The sequence below is a fragment of the Sinohyriopsis cumingii genome, chromosome 5 (genome assembly GCF_028554795.1).
Source record: "Sinohyriopsis cumingii isolate HCF-2022 chromosome 5, ASM2855479v2, whole genome shotgun sequence".
Lineage (NCBI taxonomy): Eukaryota > Metazoa > Mollusca > Bivalvia > Unionida > Unionidae > Sinohyriopsis > Sinohyriopsis cumingii.
Window position 1 is genome coordinate 156136686 of NC_142965.1, and position 20254 is coordinate 156156939.

The window sequence follows — 20254 nt, forward strand, 5'->3', positions numbered from 1 at the left end:
TGACCTCTCGCGAAATCGTGCCATGGTTTGATATCGCCCGGTCAATCGAAACCCCTGTATTGTTACATTATTATTGCAAAAGATAGCTTTGGTTAGTTAAAGTGTTTAAATCAGTCTGCATTACGGTACTAAATAAACGGGTTTATAGTTCAAGCAAAAGAAACGAAACCTGCGATTCCAATCCGGTTCTCATCTACACCATATTGTTGGGCGTTCTTGAGGAAAAACTTGGTAGCTTTTACACAGTCATCTAAAGGTACTGGGTACATGTGCTCCGGAGCCAATCTATATCTGAAATAAAATTCACACGTTTGACAGGAACAGTGGAAATGAAATGGTTGTTGTTTCTCCGTCGATTTGTATTATTTTGTTGCGCAAAAAGGTGTTATTTTCACTGTCTATTCCTGAAGCACAAGAATATCTGCCAAATACCACCTATATCGTCGTCCTTCTACATTTACCAATATTAATGACCAATTCATTTCATGCATGGATACTTACTCATTAGACACAACTACAAAATTTGACTTGTGGGAATTTAATCAGTAAGCACAACTACTGCCTCTGACTAGTGGGAATCGGTATCTACTCAACAGACACAACTACTGCCTCTGACCAACCAATACCTTTGAATAGTGGGAATAGGTATCAATTCAATAGACACAACTACTGCCTCTGACTAGTGGGAATAGGTATCTACTCAATAGACACAACTACTGCCTTTGACTAGTGGGAATAGGTATCTACTCAATAGACACAACTACTGACTCTGACTAGTGGGAATAGGTATCTACTCAATAGACACAACTACTGCCTCTGACCTTTTGTGAAATATATTTAGTCACTTTACACATCCAGAATCTTTGATTCTTACCCAACATACACAAGCATAGCCTCTGCCCCGTGGGAATGGGTTTTTACTCAAAAGATACAACTAAAACCTATGACAAGTGGAAATGGGTATGTACTCAAAAAGACGTAACAACAGCCTCTGATTCTTGGGAATAAATAATAACTCAAGAGACACACCTACAAACTCTGACTATTGGGAATGATTGTTTACTCAATAAACATAACTACAAACTTGGACTAGTGGAGATAGATGCTTACTCAGCAGACGCAACTACAGCCGCTGACTATTGATAATGCACATGTATTCAATAAAAACAACTATAACCTCTAACTGGTGGGAAGTGATGTTTACTCAATAGATACAACTACAGCTTCTTACTCTTAGGAATGGGTATTTACTCAAAAGAACTACTACAGCTTTTAATTAACAAGTGTGAATGCATACTTACGCAATAGACACCACTACATCATTTGACTATTGGGAATGGATGTTTACTCATTTGACACAACTACAACCTCTGACTGGTGAGAATGGTTTCTTACTCTATATACAGAAATGGTAACCTCAGACTAGTGGGAATGAATATATACTCATTAGACATACCCATATCATCTTACCCTTGGGAATAAATATTTACTCAAAAGACAAATATAGACCCTGATTAGTGGGAATTGATACTTACTCAATTGAGAAAATACAGCCGATGATTCTTTGGAATGTGTATTTACTCAATAGACAAAACTACATCTTCTATTTCTTGGCAATATATATCTACTCAATAGAAACGATGGAAGCTTAGTACTCTTGGGAATGGATATTTTCTTGATAGACACAACCACAACCTAGTGGGAATGGATACTTACTCAATAGACAAAAGTGCAATCTCTTACTGTTGGGAATATATATTAACACAGTATACACATCGTAAACATCTGATTAGACCGAATGGGTACTTTATAAATAAATAAAACTACAGCCTCTGACTCTTTGGAATGGATAGTTACTCAGTATATATGTTTACAGCCTCTAACAATTAGGAATAATAAATATTCCTCAATAGAAACAACACCAACCTCTGACTAGTTGGAGTAGGTATATATTCAACCGACGCAGCTATAGACACTGACTCTCGGGAATGGGTACAGACACAACTACAGTCTATGACTAGTGGGAATGGATACTTACTCAATAGACACAACTACAACCTCTGACTCAAGTGAAATTGTATCTGTAAGATGAGCATACGAATCTGAAAACAAGAAAATTTGTAAGAGTCACGAGAACATAAGCATTTGTTTTCAATTGTCATTTATAAATATGCTTATGCACGTAATCATTGGATATGAATTGATACAACTAAATAAATCACACCAGAAGAAATTAAAATATTACATTATTTAATAACTTTTGGGAAAGCTTTTGGAAATGCTTCCTTCATTTTAATTGATAAAATTATTTTCCAGATGTCAGCCGTATCGGCTAAGACTATAACCCTGTTGTTTATGGAGATAGATGTACATATTTGTAGTGTAAATTATTGTAATAGTTAGCACAATCATTCGAAACTTTAAAATAATGCAATCGTTGTGACTTTTGTCAGTTCCATAGTTATTACCATATGTGTTACCGGTGGTAAAAATACCTTGCGAGACAAAAAAATTCTTTTACATTTTTGTCTTAGGACCGCTAAATGATCTGGCTAAATTACGTTACGTGTTTATATGCCATCTTGTATTTAAGTCATACTTTTATGGTACTGGCTATGGTATAGCTTATGTTATGGTTTGTCCAGTATGAATAATGATTGATCCTGTTCTAAAAGATAGAAGTGTCATTATGCCGGTTTTGGCTTTTCTTGCTTTTATTATTACTTTTCTTGGTCGCAGTCTTTATCAGCCATGACTTTTGCCCACAAGCCACACTAGTATTACAATCCATGGACTATTGGCGTTAATAATAATCCACGAATGTGAAGCGTCCAAGTAAAAAGTTAGAGTCAGGCAGTGAAGCAGATCAGTGACCGGCAAAACTGCCTTTGTCACTACTGTGGTAGCCGTTTTACTCGAGCTTTAATGTCTGCACAACGCATGTAGTAATATGTGCTACAATATCAACAGGAGGGCCTTGAGAACGAAAAGGGGAATTTAACATAGGAGTGCCTACAGAGTGATAAGGGGACTTTATCAGGGGACGGTCTCTATATCAACAAAGGGTATTTAGCATGGGAGGGTCTACTGAGAGATAAAGGAACTTTAACAGGGTAGGGTCTCTAGATGGACAAGGTAAATTTAAAAGGAGAGGGCCTCTAGAGCGACAAGGGGCATTTAACATGGGAATGATACTTGAGGGACAAAAGGGTTTATAATGTCAAAATGGTTGGTGGGTTTTAAAGGTTTATAGTCTCAAAGGGAATATTATAGGGTTTCAGTTTGGAGTTTAAAACATAAACACACACAAGCACACAAAGACACTACAGCGTCAAGAGAAATTTAACAAGGGAAAGACATTTGAGCGACATGGGGAATTTAACATAGAATGGCATTTTGGAACATAACGTGTACTAACATGGGAGCGGCACCTGGGTGCAGAAAATATATTTGGCGGACCTTCATGACAAAAAGTGTAAATTAGCGACAAAATGCACTTGGCGGGGAGTGGCACGTGCGGGCGAAATTGCACTTAGTGACCTTTCAGCACAAAGATCGAAACTTGGTGCAAAATGCACTTAATAACCCATACGTACACCAAAACAGCGATACGTGACTTCACATTCAGCGGGTTGTTTCCACAGACGTCACAAATGAGTACGCAAGTACCCACAATGCAACACGCGCGCACCTTGTGCCGCCATTTTGAGTCCCTAACAAACATTTCTCAACATTAATCATCATGTATATTCAAGATAATAATCTAATTTAACTGTCAATAAAGACATTTACTTCATCGAAACGATACACTGATTATATTTGAAATTAAGTACCCTATACTAAGACATTTACTTCATCGAAACGATACACTGATTATACTTGAAATTAAGCACCCTATACTACGAAAATAAAAATAAAGCTGGAAGTTCCCTTGCTTATATCAAAAGACAGAATAATGAATTTGAATTGTAAGATTGTATATTGCTATCAAATATAAATGCAGTCATTTTTTTGTTAGTTTAACCAACAGACAATATTGACATTTTTAATCTGTGTTTCGCATCATATCCCTAAGCTTGTCAACTTGAGAAAGCATTTCCGGACAATGATTTTTGCGATGCAAATATCAGTTCTGAATTAAAATTTCATAGCATGTGTTTTATGTCAGAACTTTTATATACAAATACTTTTCGCAACAGCAGGTGTTTGTGCCAAAGACAGGTGACAAACCAATTTAATTAGTATAGTCAAATATTGTATTTGTGGCCGTAGGATGATATCGAATGAAAGAGATAACCATTTAAATAAATTTCACGTTCAGTGTATTCAAACGAAACACGTGCCTAATGGAACATGACTTTGTGTCGAATGTCAAAACGTAATATTCCTGAAATGCTTTTAGAAGTATTAACAATTAGCTTTTTAACTTGAACGATAACCAAATGATTGATTTCAGCCCATGAAAATGGAAAATCATTACACGTTTCTACTTGTTTATGTATTCATTTGTGTATGCGTATGTTTATCGATCGATCTATTTCCTTATAAAAGAAAAGCAAAGATGGTTGAAATTGAAATGTTCTACTTGAAGAAAACAAGTAGGAAAGTCACGCAATCGGCCTCGTGCGGTTAACGTGCACAACAGAATGTAATGTATTATTATATTTTTACACACACACACAATTGCGACTTGCATTAGGGACTCAAAAAGGCTGATATGGAAGTACACACGTTTTGTGACCTCACGTGAAAACAACGGTTATGGGTTGTTTTCACAGATATCACGAGCATGTACTTAAATATCCATAATGCACCATGCACCGCCATTTTTTTCCATAGTAAACCATTGTCGAGATCAAGACAAATAATAATAATAACAAAATAATAATAATAATAATAATAATAATAAAGAGGACTTTCTATAGCGCCTAATATTTAGAAGCTCTAAGCGCTTTACAGCATTAGACAACACCTATAACATAAAAAAAACAAACAAATAATGATATGATGACAAAAAACAAACACCATGAAATTAAAAAACAAAAACATCTGAAAATATTTAAGGTAGGAAGCGTTATAAGGTCTTTCAGTTTGTTCTTGCAGTGGAAATATGTGAGATTTAAGAGCATTCTTGAATGGGATCACTGTGTCCTTCTGTCTAAGTTCAGTTGGCAATTAGTTCCACGTTGCATGCCCTCGTATTCAAAATAACGTTGTCCATATGACTTCGTTTTCATAGTGGGAATAATGAGTATACGATTGTCAGAAGAGGAGCGTAAGTATCTTGCTGGTGTGTACACATGGGTGAGGTCGGAAAGGTGTGTTGGACTTGAATCTGTTAGCGAAACGTAGCACAGAGAACAAGTTTAGTGTTTGATTCTGGATCGAATGGATAGCCAGTGTAGGGTACAGAGCAGCAGGGAGGTGTGCTGTGATCATGGTACTCTAAGGATGATCCGAGCGTAATGGTACGCCAGACTGAGGTCAATCCGAATAATGTTACTTTTTCTCACCCATGCGACAGGACAATTTAGATGCTTTGCTAACCTTACTTTTCTTATCTCAGTTTAGACATCTCCGACCAGTGGTCTCAGTCAAAGTGTCCACGCGCTCATAACTACTTTTACAAAAAGAAGCCCATTTTGTCCTCTGCTGTGCCTGACTTAGTTGTTCTAAAATCAAACAACAACAACAACACATATATAACAAAAATATAGTAACGTAAGGTCAACCCATCTTTGAGAAAACATCATATAAAATATTTCGAGAGAGACAAAGACACGCACGCATACGATGTCGAGCTTTTTGGTAGTATGCGAATTCGTTCCACACACCATGGCCAATTTTATCTTATATACAGGCCTAGCTCAGTACATTTGCAGGTCAGCATCATTAAATGTAGTTAAAGCTACATAGCTAGTTTTAAATACTTCGTGTGAAACAAATTATATACTGTTAGCTACATTTAATGACTTTGACCTAAAAGTTGACTGTGCTCCAGATAGGATAAAACTCTCAATGCTGTGCAAAATGACAGAAAACACTGATCCATGCACATAGGCCTATATACTTCCTATCATCCCAACTCTCCTAACAACTGCAGAAAACTTAGTAACAGCCCGAAATGTCAATAGGTATTTAATGTAATTCAACGATGTTTATAGAAAGAACTGAGTCCAGACAGGGCCCGTTATGTGGGTCAGTTCAAGGTGCCTTCCCCTCGCACATTAATCAGCTATCAGCCAACCAGAGACAAGGGTCTGCTGTGCTGAGGTAGCTGACAGCAGTCATTCACTATACAAGTGATCAGCGTTGAGAGTGGTCTGTTTTGTTTTCGTATCCTCCCCCGCCCTATCCACCGCCTGCAGTTCTGTTACATCTGGCTCACCCTTCGTCTGCAGGTCTTAAGATTGACCTCCCACCAGCATACTAATTCCACAATCTCTGAAGGTGGCAACCAGACCACTCATACTAACAGGCTGTTCTTGCCGTATCTTCTCCAGTGGTATTCGCCACAATTGCATCATCAGGCATTCTTCCCCAGTCTACTCGACTTACAGACATAACAAGTTGTGGCGAATCTTCCTCAATACATCGGCAATTCTGCCTTAACAGGTATGTCAGTCAGTCATAATGGCGACTCCGCCTCAAACATTGGCAATTCTGCCTGGACATCAGTCATACCGGTGATTCCGCTTCATAGTTACTGCATGCTTCTCTACCATCTTACCACAACTAACCTAATGCAGCGGACGGTGAGACCCAAGGAATGCCAAAGATGTATACTTGTGTACTGTTTTATATGCTAAATGGATGTTAATTAAAGAGTTTGAGACTACTTCTCTATTAGTTTTTCTTATGATTTAATGTATCGTATATGCAGTTCACCTGTCAGTCTGTCCAGTTAGATGTACTTGAGTGTTGGTTGAATGAGCGACTTCAGTTATGGTCCACCTGTCCGCCATTCCATCTATTTTAGATTGTGTAAAACATGCTTTATTCTAACTGTATTAAGCATTTGTATTGTGCCTCATTTGAATCAAAAATATACTTACGATATTTAATGACCACAAACGCACTTACCAGCCAGAAGGAATAATTTATCCGTCAATACATTAAAACATAAGAAAATTTCACTGTAGCACTTGCCATATTTCCGAGAGAGAAAAACATGTTTTCAAAGAATCTGTGAACTTGAAAGTTATCACATGGGTCTGTTTTTGGATGTTTTTTTTATACAAGGGGGTAATTTTGCAATCAATATGAAGGACAACACAAATATATTACAAACAGTTTCACCTCCTCCAAAGAAAAGGAGGGTTATATAAGATAATGACACATACCTGTAATTACCCATGAATAATCTAAAACAAGATGTTACTCTTCGTTTCAGCTTGTACTAAGTATAACCACAGTAGAGCTGAGTAGCCAGTATCGTTTCGTTAGTTACAATATAACGTTTCAAAATTGGAACTTGATGACGCTCTAGGGAAATTATCCCTTTAAAATTCTAAGTAACCAAACAAACTTACAACAAAATGGTTGATGGGAAAACAAACAAACACACAAACATACACACATATACACTCGAAGTGGAATTGATAAAGATTTAAGTTGGATTCTCCTGTCGCTATAGTAGCACGTTTTGCTCCTAATGCAGTTTCGTATTTGTGCTCGAACTTGATGTTCTAACACAACCTCAAACTTGGTCATGCTAATTATTTTATCTTCGAGTACCAATGCATACAACTTACTAATCATGTTGAGACTACTTTGTGTCGCTGCAGGCAGTTCTGAATAGATACATATTCGTGAATGTAACGGTATCAAAATAGTTTGTCAACACCACCAGAGACCCAGTTACTATCGATATAGCTCTGACAATTTTTTCGATTGGTGCATATCTGATGGTTGCATGGTTGCGACTCCAGTCACACCAAAAAACAACAGCTGTCGCCGCAGCAAGACCATAAATACATTCCACGATCAAACATGCGGGCTGGTATTTCACTCTCAGCATGATTCTCTTGGCGACTTCATCTTGCAGCTGTTGCAATAGTTCAGTTATTTTTTCCACGTCGGTAACACTGATGGCCCATAATAATGCTTCTATTAATAATACCGCCGCGAAGTACAATTGCATAACAGACAGACCCTATCCTGAGACATCATGTCCCGGTGCAATACGCACATACACACTTCTAACCAATTACCCGGTTCGTTTTTGGTACAACTGTCATAGAATTATACAGAATCTCTCCTTGAGGAATATTTAAAGTAGCGGCTGTTGTGTGTTCTGTGAATCTTGCTCTTTTTTTATTACAAACTCTACGCTTACGCCTATGCTGTTTGCGTCTAACCATCGTTTACGCGCAATACATTTAACCCGAACAAGTGCGTCCTTCTTGAATAACAGTCGAGATCATTCTTTTCTCCATTGAGGTGGTGTAAGAGATTCATTGTTGAATGTAACCTAGGTGAATGCAGAAGTGAATACCACTTATTCTTTATAGACACAACTCAGGTGTATTTTGACACTAGAAGTAGATATGCGCTGTCAGTTGGTATAACATCCCGTCGGTGGATTCAGTGATCAGAATCTAATATTTATATATAATAATAAATCCAACCTTAAACATGAACACCAAAGACCGTTAAGTAGCCTGCCCGATAAACGAGAAATACTTCAAACTGAATCCTTAGCTATCAACGATACTGCGTTGTATAAACGCAAATGTTTGGAAGACAGGTGGATCAGACCGTCTATTTAGAATTGCTGTTTATTGACTCCATCCACGACAATAACTGGATACATTCAATAAATACGATCCGGACTCGTTATCTGTTAAGATGTTAGACTTAGGTTTTTCAAAAACCATTTACGTTAACAAAATAAGTTTGAACATTTGTTAATTTATATTCAATTGATTCCCATTATTTGCTGATGAACATTGTTTCTTGGTATGCTGCAAATGAAATGACTACACAAGGTAGTGCGGGCACGTTTACAATTTTGTCATTATCGTATTTGTTTGTTACAGCATTAGTATCTTCGACATATTCTTAGATAAATGCAATCGACACACCTTAGTGCCCAGTTGCGCCGTTTTCAGACAATAGTATTTTGAATGTCAAATATTTCCATGATGTACACGACCATTATCCGCTGACAACCAGAATCGTTGTCGGTGAAAATTACGTGGCTGCACGCAAATGTACTGAATGAACCAAATTCGTACCAAGTCTTGGGACAAAACACAATTATGTATTGGTTGGCGCCGTTTATACAAATGAGTACGGATCAACGCACAGTGGCCACATATGACTTTGAGAAAGACTTTTTGAAGGTCACGGGCAATGATGTGCTCGGCAAAAGCAAGAACTGCTGACTTGCTGCAGATGCTAATCGCAACCAATCTTGAATGTAAATTATTCAATGCTGCCTTGACTAATGGAATATATGAGATCGCTCGAAATGCAGTCACTTGAGGGGATAGTCTACAGAGTCCAACATTTGCACTACGAGATCTCATCAACATGTCCAAATAATCGTTCCGCGAGTGTACGATTACTTCATAAATGAAATAAGAGATCAACCTGTTGAACATCTTTAGGTGTTTGGACATCATACCAAGCACGTGAAATTATTCTTGGTGCTGGTAGGTAAATTTGTCACAATTGTAGTGTGTTGAAACACGTTCGAGCAATCCCATGAGTGACCATTATTTTCTCCTTTGATGATCTATCTTTCGATTCATATTCTAGCACCTGGTCCCGCTATTGCATTTATGTCGTGGTTGAAATCCTGGTTGGTACATTGACGTGCACGAATATCGTTTGATGCTTTGTAAACATGGGCATGTTTGTAACATGCACCATAGACACGACTTACTTCACAAGGCTTTGTTTATTGTTAGAATCCAGTCGTATATCCAGTCGACTGCCAGGCTCAGATTAATTGTGTCCATCGGTATGTCTTCCACGGTGTTCCCAGTAATTTCGTTAATGAATCCGCAATATCACCGCCGACATTTTGCTCTACGTCGAACACAAGATCAAGTAATTGCTGCTCGTCAATATATTGCTTTAACTCGAATTTGATTTGTACTAGGTGTTTCTGCGCGATATCGCAAACATCATGAAGACATGATTGTATTATATGCTGTGTTATTTGCTGGCATCACTATAAAGGAAATTCACAGATGCTTTCAGGAGAAAGAAGTATCGTTCCGTCATTGACTTCATTGCAGAGGCAACCCCTGAACCGTCCAAGTATGGTGATATATTCCCAAACTCAGTTCATACGCTGATCATTGGACATACTGGATCAGGAAATAGTAACTTCTGGTTGATTATGATTTTCAGATGGCTGAAGTACGATTGGTTGCACGTGATTGTGCCTTCGGCTGATGTTTTAAAAGATTATGTTATGTTATGTTTTAAAAGATTTTCAAAAAGCTTTTAGTAACAAGAGTGGCAATGCCACTGATGATTTCGTTTCACCATCGATGAAGCACCTACCTTAGACCTTTTGGGTGCAAGCGAAAGCAGTCTTTTAGTGTCCGACAATGTGATGCTTGATCACCAAGTCAATCCTGCACACATATTTTCACGGGATAGGCACAAAACACCGATGTCATCGATTTGAATCAATGATGCGCTCATGTGCCTAAAGTGATCCATAACAACTATAAAAGTGTTGATAATATTTCGCAGCATTGACGCACATGGTCTTGCGAATATTTATTGGACTTGTGTGTGTCGCCGATCATGCCTGGGATGCATTTCGTGATATCTTTGCATGGATCACCTCAGACTAGAGACTTGACCGGAACGTCAGATCGCGGAGATAAATAATCGGGCGGGTATGGATGCGTCAGTTTAGCAATGAAAAATAATTATATACAATGTCTTATGCTGTCATAGAAGAGTATGAAAAGTGACGCCTATATAGTCGTGAACATTTAAAATTCATTCAAGATGTTTTAGAAAACCTCAGAATGGTTAAATACGTGTGTCAGTTGCAACAAACTGCACGAGATCTAATAGCGGGCTTTGAAGAAAGACTACATGGTCCAATTCGGCAAAGAGCTAAACCCACTAAGGATATCAAAAGGAAACAAGAATATAGTTTTTAAATTCTTGCCAACTGCGATAAGATCTATAAAAGATAGTAGTACATTTGATGAGGGTCTTATAATGGCAATAGTCAGGATATCAAACCTGCCACCCGAGTACATGTTACAGTTGCAAACACTGTTTCATTACTTTAACGATGCAACTCTTGACTAGAGCTTTAAAAATCCTATGAGTTTCTGTTATTAATATGTCCGGCAACTGGTAATATTACCAATAAAACTGCCATCAAAGAAACATGACCTAATATGGCATTTAGGGAGTTTACTGAAAAGAAAAAAGCTACCGGTAAACAGTGGGATATTTATTGATACACGCTTGACGCATTTGTGATCAAGGAAAACGACCAAGGTGACGGTTTGTGGGAAATGTATTCGTCACTGCATGCATCTGGATTGTAACGATCACCATTATCCGACTTTATAAGACAAACGACAAAATGCGACAAATGTGCCAACAACAATATGAATATGAGCAATAAAATGATCAATAAAAATATGAATAATGTTAACACCAACAACATGAATACGATGAACAACAGCAGTGTACATCTGAGCGACAACAGAACAAAATATTTCTAAAATGCGTATCATCTGTGCCCAAAGTAGAGTTATATGTTCCTCCACCTGCAAAAAATACACATGAACAAATAAATGCTCACCAATCACAGAATAAAAAAACTTGCTTATTGTGCGTTGATGCACAAACTTGCCGAAGATATCAATGATGTGAACGAAGATCTTCAATCTTAGAACTCCCAGGATGAGTTCTGAAACGACTGATATGTTGCGTATGCTACGCGAAATCTTTGCTTTGATGTAGCAGGTTGTTGTAAATACAATCTATCGCGTTAATGAAACCATAATTCAATGTGACTTTTTCTGCACCAGTCACTGTTGGTGAATCACGCAGATTTGATATCACACTAGCATCGCTGAGAGTTTATTGTGCTTTCCGTAGGGACTTCAGTACTAGTAAACTTTCTGCGGACACTTATGAGATGAAATCGGTCAATGAAAATATTCTTCGAAGAATCACAGTAACAGCCGGCAAAGACTATACAATCTTTGTACGTGCCAACGACCCCACACTCATCTCAAGCATAGCAAAATAATCTCAAACGTATGCGGTTGACATTGCACAGTTGTATTTTAGGTTGGTAGTGGGCCTGACTACATTCCAGATGATCAACGATATTTATGTGTGGGATATCACACAGCGCCTGACATTGTTAGGTTTGCAGTAGTAGATCAGATCAGTTTAACCTGTGACGCCATCAGTGATAGTTACGAGGCAGGTCAGATTGTTGTTGTGGGTTTAACGCCATTTTCAGCACACAATAGGCTATGCATGGCGGCCAGTATTAATGGTGGAGGAAGAACCCTGGAAAACCCAGGGAAGATCCACCGACCCACGAGAAGCTATTGGCAAGCTTTCTCACATACCCACATTGGCCGAATCCTAGACTCGAACCCACACAGACAGAGGTGAGATGGCAGTGATCCGTAACGGAGAGCGCTTTAGACCGCTCGGTTGCTCGAGGCAGGTCTGAAATGAGAGGATTAGTTGTTCAGAGTTATATAGAGTTTCGTTTTTCACCGACCGTGGAGCCACGTGACTTCATATCAGTTACACCTGAGCACCTGTATATGTTCCAAGTCATTATAATCGGTTACAATATATTCTTTTTACCCTTGTGGATCAAGCAGAGAACGTTCTTGATCTGCACGGGAAAATAATGACTATGAAACTGAAAGTTCGAGATCATCCTGATATTGAATATTACAGTCGTATGAGGACTCGTGAAACACGTGTGCGCTGTTAAAGCTACATATTATGTAACAGGCATCATTTGTGGACTGTTGACAGGTTCACCATGTTGATAGCGGCATTGTCTTCAACCGTCGCAAAACAAGACGCAATTCGAATTGTTGATAGGGTCAAGCTGCTGCCGTTGATCGTTAGAGAAAACTGGGATTGAAAAATAACTCAATCTCTTCGACGTCAGTTGCAACAATTGAGGTTACACTGCCATTACCATAAACTATGTCGGCTGCGATTCGTAAAATTATTAATGAAGCCGCTCAACAAAAAATGACAGATTTATTGATTGCAAGTCTGGAATGGGAAGTGAATTAAGGTTGAGGATGTGAGTAGTGTCATACGTGGTTATGCAGGTTACTTCTCCGAGTCACTGCATGACACTAGCTGCCAGCTTGTGTCACTTCACTTTCGTGGATTATTAACGCCCATAGTCCATGGGTTAGACATAGGGTGTGACTCGTGGGCAAAGGTCATAGGGGGTAGAGTCTGACCTAGAAAACTAATAACAGGAACTAAAATAGCCCAAACCGTCAAAATGACACTACTAAAATATTTATGAAATAAATAACAAACTATGTTGCCATATTATTAAAGACGTAAACGTTACTAGACCTAATGATATACTGATATTCATGTCCATTATTGTTAAGTTGGATTTCAAAATTCAAAATTAGGAAGTTTACGAAAATATTGTAAAACTGTCAAATATATATAATACAACTGAAGGTACTGAATATGACGCGAATATGTAAGAGAGAAGATTAGGGGCATGTATCTATTTAATGTACCTTTATCTAAAGCAACAAATAAACGTTATTTGTCTCCATAGTAATCACCCACCCACCCGTTATCAACGTACCTGTATCTAAAACAACCCATCCTCCGCCATGAACGTATACTATTGCAGGTGACAGTTTATTCAGGTCCAGATTCATTGGTTTTGAAATTCGCACCGTAACCCCATCGAATTCTTCTCTCGTTACCTGTAAGCGATAAAATATTAAATAATAGTTATATAAGTATGTATGTAGCGACAATTCAATTTGTGAATCACTCTTAAATATGACATTAAAATATTACTGGACCAGGCAGGCTCAATAAATTATTTTACAAATGAAAAGTGGTATACAGATGGAAACACGGAGATAAAAATAAAGTGTGTTGCGACTTCGCTTCTCCTAATTAGTTCTGTGCATCATCAGTACATTATATATACTGCACCTACACCTTACACTTGACATGCAGAACATTGTGTGTGTGTGTGTGTGCTTGTTTTGGTATTTTCAACGTAGCTTTAAAACAAAATGCAGTCATATCGCTAAGATGTCTGCAGTGTGGCAGTTTATAGTGTCTAGCACTAAGGCATCTTACAGCAGAAATGTAGCACAATGTCCCACCCAATCACATTATCCTGACACCAGGCCAACCAGTCTTACACTAACCTCTTAATGATGAGCGCCAAGCGAGATAGCTGTTAGTATGTATGGTATGGTATGTTATGATATGGTATGGTATGGTTGTTTGGACCTAGAGTCCACAGTAAATAAGCATTGACATGTATTTTCAAACAGTGTGGTTCATTATTAATTTAATTTGCAAAACGCTGTGGTTATATAATTTATCAACACGAATTCATGGATTGTATGCGTATCCGTTATATATAATTGACTGATACAACACGAGTGACTTACCTTGACAGTAGGGTTGCCCTGATATAGGTACTTCTGAGATGATACAAGAAATCGGGTTATATTGATCTTTGAACTGATTCCCACAGTCGCACCTATCTTGCTCTGTAAAGGATTAGCTCTGTCAGTATGTTTAGAGTAGAGTATAGCCTGTCCAAATGTAAGATTGTGTCTTCCGCTAATCGTGAATTTAAACAATACTTGTATACAGAGTGTACTTTTATGCATTCTTATATTAGGAGACGTACGAACACAACCATGCAAATAGTTCTATCGCAATGAGTGCATGTTTGCGTTTGAGAGAGAGAGAGAGAGAGGATTAGATTGGTGAGTCATTCTTCACCATAACTGAGATATGCTTGAGTACTGAAGGTTCTAAATGACATGTGAAAAGATCTCCAGAAAGAGCGGTTGAAATTGTAAGTGTTCCAAAACTATAGTTAAAGTGTTTTGACAATTTACATCTCCATGTCCTACGCGTATAGAATCTCCACCGATCGTATACATTTATATTTCATCAAGCCTTGTCCTAAACGTTTACGATTACATAGAAAAATTACCGTCAAATAAATTACTGAACTACCTATAGAACGAGACGCAGGTTTAGATCTCCTTAACGCCCATATAGAATTCGTCTTATTTTTATGACTGATTTTCCACTATCTCAGATTTGGGAACAACATACCATAAGAGTTATCATCCGCACCATTGAGCTGACAAACGTTTGTTTCCACGGTTCTGCGGCATCTTTCGGGAACGGTTTATAAACGTAATATCCCACACCAGCCACCAAGAGAACCCAAAAGAACAGGAAGTTAGTATTGCAACTAATCATGACGCAACTGGGGATGATAAAAACGATGAAAGAGAAAATAACTTCCAAGAAAATGTATGCTTTTGTTTGGTTTTCAAATCTCATTAAATAGATAAATACAATTGAACAGCGAACGGTGAAGCTTGAAACACGACTCATAATATTAGGCTGAATGTAAGATCTGTACAAATATCAGAGCAAAAATTATCTTGGAAAAACACTTCTTTTTATGTAACGAACGAACAAACTAGCAAGACGACCAACTGACTAACAAAGTATGGGTTGTCGGTATCAACATAAAATTGTCCTACCCGAAAGGTACTCCCAAAATTTCTAAAGCACTTCCAATGTGAAGGGAACTTCTGGTAATGAGCGATCTCATATGACACTAGTGTATAGCTGTCACATGAACATTTTGTTGCCACACTTGTCAGATGTATCACATTGCCGACTTGACAAGCTTTATCTGATGACTTTATATAATGTTTGGATAAGATTAGAATACAAGGTTAAAGTACTGCGATTTACATAGAACATACGTACTGAGTATGGTGTGTAGCGGTGTAGCGTATAATTAAGTAAATGCAAGTATAACACACACACACACACACACACACACACACACACACACACTAATGTTGTAATGAGCGCAAATAGGTTATGAGTAGACGCGAAAAAGAATATATGTACACCGTGGTGCTTTCAAAGGCAGACGGTATTAGAGAATACATGTTTTCAGCACTTCTCGGCCGTGTTGAGCCTGTATCATTATCAAGTAGTCTGTTTACATTGTTTCTCGGGCAAGCTAAAACTGTCCCTGTATCACCAATTTACAACATACAGTAACAACAATAGCCCCGACATCACCACCCCGACAAAATCTACGATTAGAAATTCGAAACTTTGTAATGGTAAGTCTATCCAGAACCGAAATACGCACCTCTGTAGCCATGCAAAGCATATGAGTAGTGAATGGGGATACTTTACGTACAATGGGAATTAGCATTAAAAACACCCCTGGGTCAGATTACGTACAATGGAAATTTAACATGGCGAAAAATCGTGGGTCAGATTACGTACAAGGGGAATTAACATGGGAATAAATCGTGGGTCACTTTACGTACAAGGGGAATTTAACATGGGAATAAATCGTGGGTCACTTTACGTACAAGGGGAATTTAACATGGGAATAAATCGTGGGTCTGTCTAGCGACAAGGGAAATTAACATGGGGAATAGGGGGAATTGAACATGGGATTTTTTTTTTTTTTTAAATTTTTTTTAAAATTAAATTTAAATTTAAATTTAAAAAAGGGGTAGGCAATTGAAAAGTCATTCTCTTTTCGAGAAATATGCGTGGCCCTGAAAAGGGCCTTTGGGTTTATGTTAATGTATCCATTAACATAAAGGGCATCTGTGGCATCTTCTTGTCCTCAAGCTGCGTCTTACTCGAGGGCCATAAATTAGTGTCCTCTTGAGGCAACCTTGTCTTTCTACGTATACTCTTCGTATCCACAGACTGGTGTCTGACTTGTCGACAACGGTCCACTTGGACCGGACATACATGAGCATATCCGTCCTAAACATCATGGAAGACACAAGGGTGGATGATTCGACTGTGGTCCACATCTTGAAGCGACGAGAACAGGTGAATCAATGCAGTGAACTGCGGTTATTTATAGGTAGAAGACGGATTGAAACGGATTGAGTTCATTCACCAATCCGAACACGCGTTACAAAATTCAGTCAGCCCGCATCCAATCCGAAGAGAGCAGTCTGTGACGTCACGTGGTCTATATAGATTCGCTAGCGCTTGTGTACAGTCAATCTATGCGACAGTGATTCAACATGACGGAAACTCAGAAAACGATCCATTGGGGTGCACCAGCAGGGGAGACTGCCCAAGGGAACCCGGACTTACTTTCAGAAGAGGTACATTGGGATTTTGTGGATTTTCTTACCTCGCAAGAATTTGTTCCGGAACCTTCGTTACCTTCTTCATTACCGCAAGTGGAGAATTTTAGACAGAGACAGAAAGAAGAATTGGAGAAATTTATACAACGACAAAAGGAAGCGGAACAAGCTTTTCTCCTACAGCAACAGCAGCAAGAAGAAGAGGTAAGAAAAAAACAACAGCAACAACAGCAAGAAGAAGTAGCAGCAAAGAAACAAGAGGGTGAAAATCAAACGGTCACGGTACTGTTGGACATTTTAGCGGAGTTAAGAAGTCTGAAACAAATGTATCAGACTTCTTTATTACGACCGAAGAGAATACGACCTTCCCGAGCTAAACACGTTAACCCTGTGACTAAGCCTACCGTACCACCCTTAGTGATTTCAACCCAATCATCATCATCATCAACATTACGCAGTCCAGAAGTAGGCCTTGGCCGTGGCAAAGGCTCAAGGCAGTTAAAGTTGATTGCTTGAACTGACCCCTACACCAAAATAAAAAGGCCCTTTTCAGGGCCACCCACATTTCTCGAAAAGAGATAGCCTTTCAATTTGCCAATAACTCAAAAAAACAAAAAAAAAACATTTTACCCCTATAGTACGTGTCTTTGTATGAATGCGTGAGTGTAGCTTCTTCTTTTAAAATCAAAACTCAAAGACACTTACCTTATATCATTAATTTATTCTTTCATCCATTGTTACAATCCAATTCACAATTCACAACAGAACACTTTAAAAAAAGTTCATTGACTTCTTCTTTCTCCTTGTTTAGTCTCTCTGTTTTTTAAATTTCTTCACCGTCTTTTCCTCATTTTCTTCCCTTCTTCTTTTCTTCTCCTGTTTCTTTGCCTCTTGTAAATAGAATTGTCTTCTTTCTTCCTCTTCTTCCTCTGAAGAATCCCTCTCTTCCTCTGAAGAATCCCTCTCTTCTTCTGAAGAATCCTTCTTTTCTTCTGACTCCTCTTGTTTCTTTTTTGGGCAATCTGGAGACCAATGTCCTTTTTCTTTACAATAATAACAGGTATCTTGACTTTTGTCTTTTTTAGTCCCTGTTTTTTTTCTTTTTTGACGGTCTGGACACTCTGAAGACCAATGCCCTTTCTTCTGACAGATATAGCAAGTATCTTGACTTTTGTCTCGAAAGGAAGGAGAGTAGTCCGTGGGCTGGTCTGAAGAGAATTTTCTAATGACCCCTCGCAAAGCTCTGACGAAACGTTCGATTTGGTTAGTCTCTTCCATCGCTGTGCTCAGCTTGAGAGGGAAATGAATAGTGAAAGGACAAGACACACACCCTTTTCTATACGCTGGTCTGCCATGACTATAAATTAGTCTATGGTGTTTAAACTTGAGTCATGTGACGTTTTGCACTCAAGATGAAACGATCATATTCATTTGAGAAGAAAGAAGAAGAAAGTAAGAGGCAGAAACGTGATCTATCGCCTCGTACCAGGGCTGAAATCTTGGCACAATTTCATGCCAGTGATTTTGAAGAGGACATGAGTGAACCAGAATTTGAAACCTCTAAACCAAGTTCACCACCCTTAGTCAACCCTGAAAAATACTATTCCATTCGAGAGACGGAAAAGCGCTCCTCTAGAAAATTTAGAACCACGGCTTACAAATACACGGTGAAGTTTAAAGATTTCAAGGCTGAAGTGCCGTTAGAGAAAGCAGAAGTGTTCATCACTGGGGTGTGGGATTCTTTGCTCACTGCACTCAAGCGACAATGTCAACCCAAAGAAGACGGTCGCTTGAGACTTTCCATACAACACGACGGTTTGAAATCTCCTGTTTGGATCGAGTTTAGCACCCCTGCAGAATTGACCGCTTCCAAAGTCATGGACAAGATTCAACACGTACAACAATCTAATGATCAGTTTGACATCACCGATGGTAAAGCCACACTGGACATGACCCACGTCTCTCCTCCTCAAGGGACTGGACGCAAAAAGATGTTATTGGTGGACGACCTTCGCAACACCAAAAAGAGTCTCGTCCGAATTAACAACCCTCGAGACCAGATGTGTTTAGCCCGTGCCATCGTGGTGGGACGAACCTATGTCAACAAGAACGACACGGTAGAATGGAAAAGAACCTGGAACACTATTCAACGTTCCGATCGAGCCAAACAACGAAACGAAGCAGAACTCCTGTTGCAACAAGCCGGACTGTCCAAAGACACACCCTGTGGCATTCCTGAAATGCAAAAATTGCAAGATGTCCCAGCTCCACGATACACCTTGAAAGTGCACCCTCAAGAAATGCGCGGGCCTCTATTGTTTCGAGGCCAAGATTTTAAGGATGGAAAATACATTCATGTTTATTATCACGATGACCATTTCGATACCATTACCACTATCACCGGATTCCTGGGATACGGTTATTATTGTGAGAAATGTGATTATGGTTATAACAATCGAGAGCAACACAAGCATTGTGGAATGAAATGCCCAGGATGTTTGGCCTCTCCACCCTGTCTGAGCGAAGAACCAGTGCCTTGTTCAACTTGTCTGCGCATGTTTGTCAGCCCTACCTGTTACCAACAACATTTGAAGACGCAAGGTTCACAGCAGAAATGTGCTTGTCAACTGCTGAGAATGTGCCCTACCTGTGGACAAGGCCTACGTGCCAATAGTACCAAGGCACACGTATGTCGAGGAAAGAAAAAATGTCACATTTGTCACCACATCATGGACTTGGAACACCAATGCTACGCGCAAAAATACCAACCCCCACCAGAGAAAGAGGACGGTCACAAGAAGAAAGGTAATTTCATCTTTTTCGATTTCGAATGCATGCAAGAGACCGGCATTCACATTCCTAATTTCTGTGTGGCTCAT

General features: G+C 38.8%; 1 protein-coding gene across 1 annotated transcript in view; it reads right to left on the minus strand.

Moving 5' to 3' along the window:
* The window catches only part of LOC149800516 (neutral cholesterol ester hydrolase 1-like), a 33357-nt gene extending 17436 nt beyond the window's left edge, over window positions 1-15921 (minus strand). The window contains exons 1-6 of the mRNA XM_089960149.1: window positions 15774-15921; window positions 15334-15490; window positions 14652-14753; window positions 13820-13943; window positions 2039-2102; window positions 170-291 (exon numbers count right to left, since the gene is read on the minus strand). Of these exons, the coding sequence (XP_089816275.1) occupies window positions 170-291; window positions 2039-2102; window positions 13820-13943; window positions 14652-14753; window positions 15334-15490; window positions 15774-15844 (640 nt within the window). The 5' untranslated portion in view covers window positions 15845-15921. The remainder of the gene's footprint in view (window positions 1-169; window positions 292-2038; window positions 2103-13819; window positions 13944-14651; window positions 14754-15333; window positions 15491-15773) is intronic.
* Between the last annotated feature and the right edge of the window lie 4333 nt (window positions 15922-20254).